The 12,185-nt window shown below is 46.3% G+C and overlaps 1 protein-coding gene across 7 annotated transcripts in view; it reads left to right on the forward strand.

The window, feature by feature from the left end:
* Positions 1-12,185, forward strand: part of AFF1 (ALF transcription elongation factor 1) — a 208,967-nt gene that overhangs the window by 94,050 nt on the left and 102,732 nt on the right. For all 7 annotated transcript variants that reach the window (XM_053254858.1, XM_053254860.1, XM_053254854.1 and 4 more), the window contains one exon: positions 1,253-2,137. In XM_053254858.1, the coding sequence (XP_053110833.1) occupies positions 1,253-2,137 (885 nt within the window). The remainder of the gene's footprint in view (positions 1-1,252; positions 2,138-12,185) is intronic.

Here is a 12,185-nt window from a genome sequence, read left to right on the forward strand (position 1 = left end):
CCCCAGATGTTCTTGGACTTCAACTCCCAGCATCCTCAGCTGCAATGGCCTTTGGCTGAGGATTCTGGGAGTTGAAGTCCAAGAACATCTGGGGGCCCAACGTTGAGGATCCCTGCTCTAAAGGCTTGGAGAGGGAGCGAGGAAGGCATCCAGCCACTGGCGCTGCTTCTTAAATTTTTCACGTGAGCGGGGATGCTTTAAGAAACGGCGTGAGTGGCCAAAAGTCTTCCTCGCTGCATCTCTAAGCCCCAGAAGGCTTAGGGAGGTGGCAAGGAAAGCACCTGGTCACTTGCGCCCCTCTTAAAACCTCCCTGCATGGGAGTGGGGAGGGTGGCCATTTGATGGCTACTCTCCCTGCTTGTTAGCTGGTATGCTAGGAGGCTTAAAGAGGCAGCACAAGTGGCTGGAAGTTCAGTTATTGCGAGTGTAGGAAAATGCAAATAAGCTGAACTTCCCCCGCTTATACCTGAATTGGTATGGAGGCAGGGGGCCCGCGAACAGGTGCATCAGCAGAGTGAGAACCCATGGAAAACAAAGGTCTCCTGTAGTTCCAAATACATTAGCTGCATCTGAAGGGCTATTGCATAGAAGGTGGAGCAGGCTTGTTCTCTGTTCCTGAGGACAGGACTGGAATCATTGAGTTGAAATAACAAAGGTGATGATTCAGGCTAGACATTAGGAGGAAGTTCCTAACTGTAAGAGCTGTTGGGCAGTGGAATATAGTCTGTTTTGTGCAGTGGTGGGACCCCCCTCTCTGAAGGCTTTCAAAGAGAGGCTGAATTTGTCAGGGGTGCTGTAGCAGATGCCTACACTAAACAGGGGATTAGATTAGGAGGTCTCCAAGGTCCAAAATCCTATGATTCTATTAACTTTTAAAAAAACAAAAATTAACATTACATTTTTTAAAAAAATTAAGATTATTTAAACGTACTGAACTGTTTGTGTTGATGCCCCCTTGCTCCTGTTTACCTTTAGGTCTTGTCGCCACAAAACGTCTGGTTATGACTTTGCTTGTCGGTTACAACATCAGTTCAAGGCTGTAGATGCTCTCAGTGAACAGCAAAAGATGCAGTAATTTTCACTGTATTGCATTGGAGCCTTACTTAAAGGCTTTCTTCAAGCTGTTGTAGGTTCCTGGAAAACTCAAGTGGGAACCTCTTTTAGATCGGCAAGATCCAGTTAGTTTATGCAGCAATTTTCTGAGTTGAAAATATTTAATTCCCTCATTGCAGTTTATTTCCCCCCATTTCAGATTAAAAAAACAGACGAGCTGTCCAGCCGCATTCAGAAAATGTTTGGCAATTATGACGATATAAAGGAATTCATCACCACCAAGTCTCATCAGAATTTCATAGGGATCCCTAAGAATGCCATGTCTCTGATCCCGCAACACAAGCCAGATCACCCGCTCTTTCCTGAAAAGACCAACAACGTGTTGCCCCCCTCATTCCAGAACCCCAGCCATCACCACAGACCCTTTGGGCCCCTTAATTCAGGTGGTCCTTCTTCAGGCAACTCTGTCCCCTATCAAAAGTTTCACTCAAGGATAGAACCAGCCTCACAAACTGGTGGGATGTCCAGCAACCAGAAACAAGGTCAAGGGCAGAGCTGTAAGCCTCAGGAAGTCCAGAGTAGTAGATGCCAGAAGAAAAGTGAAAGATGTATTGAAGAAGATATCGCCAATGAACTGCAAGCCTCACTTTTGGAACTTTCTCCCTTGTTGTCCAAATTGTCTTCCCCTGTAGCACCCTTGTCGCCTCTACATTCCAGCCAGCGTCTCAGTTCCAGGTCTCATGGCAACAGCAACAAAAACCATGGGCAGAAGAGCTCCCCTCTTCAGAACCTAGTGGGTGGAACACAGGATAATGAAACCCTGGACAGCTTGAGTGCTCCTGTAGCTGTCAATGCCCAGCCTTCCTCCCAGACTTTCCCCCCATCCTTACCCTCGCAAACCCGTGCAATACAACAAAAACCGACTGCCTACGTCAGACCAATGGATGGTCAAGATCAAGCACCAGATGAGTCGCCAGAGCTCAAGCCACCTCCTGAGGAATATCATGAACAATCCTATGAGAAAATAAATTTAAAAGCCAAGACCAAGTTGTCCAAATTGAAGATACCCGCTGAACCAATTGAGGTTGGTGAAATTGCTATGCTTACTGTTTGGTTTTGCTTTAGCTCTTGCAGAGTAGTGACTTTTTTGAATTTTCAGCATTATGTTGGAAGCTTTCCATAATAACTAGAAAAGTGATTATTAAGCAGTATATAGTAGTAAAATGATCAGAGCCAAACGTATTCCAGAAAAAAATGGACTGAAATTCAAAGCTCTGGGGTGAGATTCCATTGTTACTCAATACCCTTTAAACACCTTTTTGTCTAAGGGAGATAGATGTTTTGCTCCACCAGTATCAGAGGGTATCTGTGCATGTGCGCACATGTGTGTTCGACTGTACGTATATCTGTATGGTGTGCCTTGCCAAATAGTCAATTACAATTTCTGATTGAATACATAGTTCAGACAGTTGTAGTCATTTACTGACATCCATACTAATGAAATGGTGGCGCTGCTAACACTACGCTGATGTTGCAGGGATTGGTGCAATTTTTGTCAATTTCCCCTTCCTTCTGAAGTCCTCTGTGATTCCCAGAAATTTGTCCCTGAAGTCTGTGTGACTTTCAGGAACATGTTATAGGGAGTAACAAGTCTTTTTCAGAGGAAAGGGAAGATGGATGAAATCATTGGTTCCTTATCACAGCAGTGCACTTTCATTGCAGGAGCACTTCTTTAGTCTGGATATCAGCCGTTCCGAATCAATTAATCTAGAGCAACCTTTGGTAATCCAGGTGCTGAACTACAACAGCCACATTTTGAGTACTGTGTACAGTTCTGGTCACTGTATCTCAAAAAAGACATTATAGAACTGGAAAAGGTGCAGAAGAGGACAGCTAAGATGATCAGGGGCCTAGAGCACCTTCCTTATGAGGCAAGGCTACAACACCTGTGGCTTTTTAGTTCAGAAAAAATAAGACTAAGGGGAGACACGAGAGAGGTCTATAAAATCATGCATGGTGTGGAGAGAGAGAGAGAGCAATCTTTCTCCCTTTCTCATAAAACTAGAACCAGGGGTCATCCCATGAAACTGAAGACCAAGAAATTTAGGACCGACAAAAGCAAGTACTTTTTCACACAATAATTAACTTATGGAATTCTCTACCACAAGATGTGGTGATAGCCACCAACCTGGATAGCTTTAAAAAGGGCTTAAATAAATTCATGGAGGACAAGTCTATATATGGCTACTAGTCTGATGGCTATAGGCTGCCTCCAACCTCAGAGGCAAGATGCTTCTAAATACCAGTTCCAGGGGAGAAACAGCACACCTTCATTTCTTGCCTGTGGGCTTCCCAAAGTCATCTTGGTGGGCCACTGTGGGAAACAGGATGCTGGGCTTAGATAGGCCTTGGGCCTGATCCAGCAGGGCTGTTCTAAGTCTCATTATCCCCAGCCACAAAGTCTTGGGGCTGTGGATTATGAGAGTTGTAATTCTGCAACAGCTGAACTTCCACTCCTGATCTGAAATGAAGATGTGTAATTTTGCATATGTGCCGTTAAAGGAATAGAACATGAAAGGATGGAAATCTGCCCCGGTAATTTTTGTTGTTAGGCCAAATTAGGCTAATGATGCTGCTCATCTCTGATGTGATTTAACTGCAGTCAGCCCCCCAAATAAACATGGAGATGGTTACAAACAAAATCCCTCTCCCTTTCCCCCCAGTGATTTCTCCTGGCATCAAATGATGCTTGGCTACTTGAATGTTCAAGGCTTGTGTGTCACCTGCAGCTGTGAATTAATTGTTGATGACTTCTGTTCCTGGCAGTACTGACAAGTTGAGCCTTTCAATTTGAACAGAGACATCAGCTTTACTATAAATTAATCCACATTAGATAACTATGCTGTGACTCACTTTGCTCTAACACTAAATCTGTCCAAGTCTTTCTGCTGTACCAAATTATGTCATCTCATAATGTCCAGTATTGAAGAAGCAACACAGTGGAACTCTTTAAAAAGAAAAGAAAAAATTATTAAAAGGTTCTTTCTTTCCAAGGTGTAGAAATGAAGCTGCTCTTATATGCGAGTCTCACCACAAGCCAACTTCTTTGTGTAGAACTGCATTTAGAACTGGAAGCCTTCTGCTTCATATTGAAATTATTTTGGAGCTTAATAAGATGTCCACCAAATGGTGGGAAAATATGGCATTTGCATCATGGGCCAGTGTTGTGCCTTTATGAGCTTGGAATTTTCAAACATGCAAATAAGGGGAGACTTATTTGTCTCCCCTTGGTTTGGTCTGTGGGCTGCTGATGACATAGCTGCCCTTAACTCTGCATTGTGATAGGCCTTTCCTTGTTGCTATTCATGGGGGCATACGGCATCTAGGAGGATTTTGTCAAGGTGGAAGATCAGAGGTTCCTCACACAGGCCTTGACCCAACAGGAGGAAATATAAATGAGCAGTATTTTAAAGTGGTTGGTTCCTACCTTTTGCTCCCCGCCCTCTTTATGCAACCATTTTTGTTTGCTTTCACTATTACAGGTGGGTTTCATTATTCGTGGGGGTTCTGTTCTTGCCTATAGGCGCAAATTCAGAAACCGTGAATGGGAATCCAGGGATTAGGTTCCTTAAGCTAAAAAAAGGCGGGGGGGGGGGGCAAAAAAGCAGAAATAAAGGGAATAAAGCACAGTACCTTGCTCTCCAGGCCTCCAGCAAGCCCCCCCACCCCACCCACTAATTCTCCAATGTTCTGTAATTTTTGCCAAAATAATTATAGATTTTTTTAAAAAGAGCCACAAAATGGCTCTGTGCTGCAAAATGGCAGCTGGAAATTCTGAAAGCCAAAACACATTCATATTAGAAGTTATTTCCGGCCATCCAGGAACCATGGATAGATAGGCAAATTTTACCTGTTTTTTTACACCACGAATAAAAAGACCTGGGTCTCTTAGACCCAACCAGAGATAGACGAAACCACGATCTGTGAGACCACGGATAATGAGAGCCACCTGTATTACTGTTTTTCAGATGGGAGACTGAGGCATAGAGAGTGGGTGCGTTTGACTATGTCCATATAAGCCCTTAGCAGAGGTGGATTTAGACCCAGCTCCATTTGTGTGTATCAGTATGCGTGTTATGGAGACAGTATTGGAGTTGGTGCAAGGGATGGCTTTGACTAAAATGCAGACATTTGATTGAGGGGGGCAGCTCCTTGGACTGAAAAGACCATGGGGTGAGAGTGTGTGAGACAGTTTGAAATCAGTTCCTCCTCACAAGAAATTATGAGTAATCAGGTTTAAACAGATGCCATATTCCCCCACATTCAAAATTGACCCTTGGCAATTCGGCAGCTAGAGGCTCTGGTTTATCTACTTGTTCAGTGTTTCCGTAGGACTCTGAATTCATTTCCTGTTGTGGCTGACATTAGCAGCAGTAGCTGGAGGTTTTCTTGTGAGTGAATGGCATTGCAGTCATTGGTAGAGACTAGGGTGGATTGATTTCTAAATCAGGGTGATTTAAATAATTGGGGGGAAAGAGACCCATTTAAATCAGGCCATTTTGTAAATCATGTCTTGGGTGGGGGGAGGTCAAAGTGTGTTCCCATTGCTGGTTATAGCAGTTAAAACATATTGGGCACCATCCAGCCAAAGTTAAGTACTTGGAGTTCCTCTGCCATACTGCTTCCTGTTTTGCTTTCTCCTGTACCCTGTTTTTTGTCTCCCACATTTCTTCTTCCATCCTTATCCTTTTATTTTTCCTTGTGCTATATCTGGCTTATTATTCTTGTAGTTTACTGTGTTGCTTTCCTCTGTTGGGGGCTCAAATCATCTTTATTATGGTCTTTGACCAGCACAAAGTAGGTTACAATGGCATAAAAGGCATAAAAATGACACATAGTAGCATAAAAAGAACATAAGATGGTTATCCTAAATCCTGAATCCCAAGGGTCCAAAATCTAAAAACTCAAGGACTTAAAACCTAAACAGCTGCAAAACTATGCAATCCTCTATAATAAAGAGCCACAGTGTAATCCTGTGTCTCCCTGCCCGTGTCTTTCTCGGCTGTTCTGGGCATGCGCAGAGCGCATGCCCAGAACGTCCGAGAAAGATATGGCCACAGAGACACGGCGGCCATGTTGGGGCTGGGAGGAGGAGAACCGGCGGGCCGAGGAGAAGCGGCCGCCACCAACGCAGGAAGGAGAGTGCGGGTGAGGTGGCGATGGCCGCAGTGGGGTGACTGGCCCCGATGGCGGCGGCCGCTGCTGTGGCGGGAGTGCGGGCGAGGCGGCGGCGGAGCCTCGGCAAGAGGTGGCGGTGGCCGCGGCAGGGCGACTGGCCCCGATGGCGGCGGACGCCGTGATGGGAGTGCGGGCGAGGCGGCAGCGGCCGCGGTGGGGCGACTGGCCCTGATGGCGGCGGCGGCCGTGGCGGGAGTGCAGGCGAGGCGGCGGCGGAGCCGTGGCCTCGGCAAGAGGTGGTGGCTGCCACGGCAAGGAGACTGGGCCTGATGGCGGCCGCCGCCACGCCAGGGAAACTGGGCCCGCTGGCGGCGGGGGCCGTGGCGGAAGGACTGGGCCCGCTGGCGGGGGCGGGGGCGGTCTACTAGCGCCCGTTAATCTAACGGGCTTAAAATTACTAGTACTGGTTATAAAATTCTAATGAGTGTGCTAAAACTGGGTTATAAGGCTGAGTGCTAAGTCTGGCCTGCTTAAGTCTTGCTACCTGTCAGGACCCGAAGGAGTTTGCACGCTGTCATGTAGAGCTTGGCAATGTTATGCATGGTAGCAGGCTTGGCGTCAGAGAGCAGAAGAGAGGTGTAAAATGGACTTGTGTGTCCTGGGAACTTGAGTAATAGTGGGAGAATGAGGGTGGTGTGAATGTCTCTGTAGAATGGGCCGTGGAGGAGGATATGAACTGTTGTTTCTACTTACCCAGAGTCTCAGGGGCACAGGCATGCTGAGGGAGGGGTCTTCCTGTATCTGCCTTCTAGCATAGCTGAGGGAATGGCACTGTGGGCCAGGGTAAAGGCCCTTCTGTGGTTTGGGGGCTTGCAACTGTGCTAGATACGCAGCGGGGGATGCAGTGTATCTTAGTCTTTCCTTGATGAGGAAGTGTGGGGTTGTTTCTCTGTTGGGGCTAAGATGAGGGTTTTGTGGGACAGGGCATCTCTTCTTGTTTGGTTCATTAAAATAAGGCCAGTAAAGGTCTTCTCTTTAAAAAATTATTTTAATGCACTTTTCTGCCATCATTTCAATGGAAGAAAATTTAAGCATATGATTTAACAGGATTGTTAGCCCAAGATCCGGAAAGTGCTTAACTTTGAGTGGGTGTCTATTGGCTTGACTAAATCAAACCTTTATACTAACAAGGAGGATACAACCTCTGGTCATACACCCTGCATGCTTTTTGCACTACAAAGTTATATCTGACTAGCAGGATGGAGGGAAATTTATGAAAAGCGTGTGTGTGTGTTTTAAACCATTGATTATTTTCCCTTCTGCTTTCAGAATGAGTTTGCAGATATGATATGACAGATATGAGGCAGAGAATTTGGGAGTCTGAGAATTATTGTGGTGTTAGGGCTTTAACTTTGTGTACTTGCCACATGCCAACTAACATCAGAACATGCGTATCAGATGGGTGTGTGTGTGTTTGTGTTGTTTTTTCCCCTCCAGTTTGAGAGCAGTGCAACTCCCTCATTGGTTGATGTCGCTGAATGTTCCTGGGTGTACATGTCCAGGGGGTGGGTGTGCCCGCCCACACAAGAAATTTAGTGTGCCCAGTTGCCAGGAGTTCTGAACTACTGTTTGTGTCTATGATGTATCTCTTGTCCACAGCATGTCAAAATATTCATTAAAAAATGACATTGCAAAACCAACCAAAAACACTGTCATGGCGTAATCTCCGCTTTTGCTGTTTCCTCTGAATCCACACATAAGGAAGTGCCCTGTGGTACCTTAAAGGCTGACATATTTATTTCAGCATAGCTTTCATGGGCCAGATCTGCAACAGGCTAACTGACTTCCCCTTTGGAATACGTTAGTTTGTATACAGCAGCTTGTCTGTATGTTGGGAGCTGTGTAAAATGCTTCACATGTATTATCTTAATGTAAGCCATACAACGCCACCTAATGGCACAGCAGGGAAGTAACTTGCCTAGGGAGCAAGAGGTTGCTGGTTCAACTCCTCAGATGATGGGAACCACCTATATCAATCAGCAGCGATATAGGAAGATGCTGGAAGGCATCATCTCATACTGCATGGGAGATGGCAATGGTATACCCCTCTTGTATTCTACTAAAGAAAACCACATGGCTCTGTGGTTGCCAGGAGTCAACACGGACTCGAGTACTTTAAGCCATACAGCAACCCTGTAAGTCAAGTAAAGTATTATTATCCCCCCAATTGCATGAAAAATATTGCATTGTTGTAGAATAGTGACTAAAAGATTTAATAGTGAATTGAGACTTCTTGGTTTGAATCTTACCACTCTCATGAGCTCAGTAGGTGGCCTTAGGCAAGCCCCTGCCTCTCAGCTTCAGCTCCTCACCTGCAGTATGGGAATAACAATACTCTACAGGATTGTTGTAAGGATCCACAAGGTTGCACACACAAAAAAAGAGCTATAAGAATATAGGAAGCTGCTTTCTACTGAGTCAGACCATTAATCCATCTGGCTCTGTATTGTCTATACCAGGGCTTCCCAACCTGTGGTACTCCATATGTTGCTGAGCTACAACTTCCATCACCCCCAGCTACAGTTTATTGTCGCTGTGTATTATGGGAGTTGTAGTTCAGCAGCACCTGAAATGCCACAGATTGGGAACCCCTGGTCTACCCTGATTGGTAGTGACTCTCCAAGATTTCAGGCAGGAGTCTTTCCCTGCCTTTCCTGGAGATGCCAAGCACTGAATCTGGGAACTTCTGCATGCAAGCAGATGCTCTCCCACTGAGCTACGGCCCCATTCCCTAAGGAGAATATCTTACAACAGAGAATGCTCACACATAGTCACCTATGCATACCAAGGCGAACCCTGCTTAGCAAAGGGGACAATTCATGCTTGCTACCACAATACCAGCTCTATGCAAATGCTACGAAATAACAATAAGAAGTCCATTACTATTATTTTGCATTTGCCATGGGGATAGGCCATCTATAAGTCCAGCTGCCTTCCCCCATCTTAGTGGTGGTGTTGAGTGTGACTTTGGGCCGTCCCAGCACAGGCAGTCTGTATGAATGGCGTTCATTGGCAGGGCCGAAGAAACTTGTGACATGATAACCTCAACGCACACAGAAAATTGTACCAGGTGGTGCAGCCAATGAGTCATCAATGCAGTCAGTGAAATTTGCCTAGAGGATGCCAGTCTCTCTGGTGAGTGTCATGTCTATACTGGCTTCGTAGTAGCTGACTGTGGTGAAATGGAAATAAAAGGGTGTTTTCTGGTGATAAGCTTCTGTTCAGAGAAGCTGAGTATGTGAAGGTAAACTTAGTCCAGATAAAGGCGGTGGTAGTAGCAGTAGTAATTAGAGATTACCTTGATCTGCCATAGTGTTCAATGCTGCACAATCCAGTACTGGTGTTTATGACCCACTGGGGCTTCTGCGCATTCCAGAGTCAGCCCAGTAGTGTTGCAGAGGCGGAAACTTTCTCAACAACCTAAAACAATGAGCAGGTACTTCTGCATGGAAGTAGAACGATGCAAGTATCCACGTGCTGTCTTAGGTTGTTGTGCAACTGCCTACCTCCTCCATGCTACCAGGGCTGCTTTTCATGTGCACAGCAGCCCCAGTGGTTTGGAAATGCCGGCATTGGATTGCACAGCATGTCAGCCACTGTTTCCTAGGAACATAGGATGCTGCCTTATACTGAGTCAGACCCTTGGTCCAAGTAGCTCAGTATTGCCTACACTGACCGGCAGGGGCTTGCCCAGGTTTCAGGCAAGAGTCTCTCCCAGACCTACCTGGAGATACCAGGGAGTGAACCGGGGACCTTCAGATGCTCTTCCACTGAGCTATGGCTCTATCCCGTAAGGGGAATATCTTACAGCGCTCACATGTAGTCACCTGTCCAAATGCAATCCAAGGCAAACCCTGCTCATCTAAGTGGTCAATTCATGTTCACTACCACCTTGGAAGGAACATAGGAAGCTGCCTTATACCAGGTCAGACCATTGGTCCATCTAGCTCAGTAATGTCTGCACAGAATGGCAGTGGCTTCTCCAAGGTTACAAATAGGAGATGGCATCTTGGGAGATGCCAGGGAGAGAATCTGGGGTCTTCCCAGGGCAGCCCCATCCCCTAAGGGGAATATCTTACATGTAGATTCTCTTCTTCTTCCATGAAGAGGATGACCCCCAGCAAGGTGGATGGACTCTATTATGGCAGCAATGAATGCACCACTGAGAGACCTTAAAGGCCAAGTTGAAGACAGATCATCCTAGAGAGAATCTATCTATGTGGTCACTAAGAGTCGACACCGACTTGACGGCACATAATCAATCAATAAATCAATCTCCCAATCAAATACAAACCAAGGCAGAGCCTGCTTAGCCAAGGGGACAATTCATGCTTGCTACCACTAGACCAGCTCTCCTTCAAAGGTCTCACAAGACTGGCTTTCATCTTCTAGAGTGCTGTTGGTGATCAGCTGTTCTGAGATGGAGGTTGTCCTTTCTAAGGAGTTGAATGTTTGAATAAAGATATCACTCTAAATTAGGAACATCTGGCAATCCTGGATAGAAGATGATTAAAAACAACCAGCACCACCACCAAACACCTCTTGCTCTTTCACTTGACTCATTATTTTTCTTGGGCACAGCTTGACATAGCAGTAGGTTAGAATTCCTAATGAGAAGCTGTTGATCATTCCATGTGTTGGTGGAATTTGCACTGACATGAAAGGAGAAACGTCAGCAAGAACCAGCAGGAAAAACTGGAGCAAGGCTTAGGAGCAGATGACAGGCAACCGCTTCCAGCAAGGCAGGGATATAGCAAACAATGAAGTCAGCGAGAGGTTGGGGATGGGGGGGACGACCACGGTATGCATGTTAATGAGCTAAGAACAATGCCCAGAAATACAGCAACATCCAGCATTAGTGAGCTTCTGAAGTGAGCCCAGACATGTTGCTCACCAGTTTTAGTCTGCCTTTCACTTGCACTCTACAACCCTGTTCTTAGGGTTGTTTTTGTGGCAGATCAGTGGTAGGTGGGATGAGTGAGCGAGAGAGACAGTTGCAGTCAGGATAATCTGTGCATATCTAAATTCCCTACTGAGTTCCAAGCACTGTTCCCTCTAAGGCGTGCACGTGTGCACGCGCTCACAAGTTTTCTGATATCTGCTCAGTTAATTATAGCTCCCGCTCGGGTTGAATTAGGAAGGTCCCACTCTGAATGCACGCACGCACACAGTGCCTTGATATTGCCGCCAAGAACAAAACTCATTCCGCACAGAGATGAGAAAAGTTAGAGGGACCGCTGGTTCCAAGTAGTACCTGGTATTTTGTGGACAGTGCCTGAATGGTATGTGTATTAGCTTTCATGACAAAGGGTGCAATCCTTTCCGTAAAGAAAGCAAGGTACAGCCTAGCTCCACCATAAGCAGCAGAACACTCTTCTCTTCCTCCCTGTCCTCCCAGCCTCTCCTGCTCTTCACTGGCTTTACTTCACAGCTGCAATATTCTCCCTGCTCTGCCAGGTTACAGGATGCCCTCAGCCAGAAGCAAGGTGTGCAGGAAGAATGGGCTGCTGATCACTTCTAGTTCAGGGGCACGAGTGGGAGAGCCTTGCCTTGGAGTGACTGCTTCAGATGTGATGCAGCAACCCTGCACCCAGTTAGCAAATGTGGCAGAAGGGAAGCTAAGTTGGCCTCCAGTGGAGTTGCCCTGTGCCTTGTTCTCTGCGGGTGGGTCAGGCAGGATGGCACCCAAGTCAAATTTGCTAGGACTCCGCACCTGTACAAGCTATTTGGCACTTGGTAGCTTGCTTGAGTTAGGAGTCTCGCCTTCTGGAATTTGTGGGTTCAGAATGCAAACTCATCTTTGTGTCAGCTTTGCTGTCCTGTCTCACTGTCCATGCCCCTTCATCTGTCACTCCTGGCTCATGCAAGGACATAGTTCAGTACTGCATTGCTGC

This window comes from Hemicordylus capensis, chromosome 5, assembly GCF_027244095.1.
Source record: "Hemicordylus capensis ecotype Gifberg chromosome 5, rHemCap1.1.pri, whole genome shotgun sequence".
NCBI lineage: Eukaryota > Metazoa > Chordata > Lepidosauria > Squamata > Cordylidae > Hemicordylus > Hemicordylus capensis.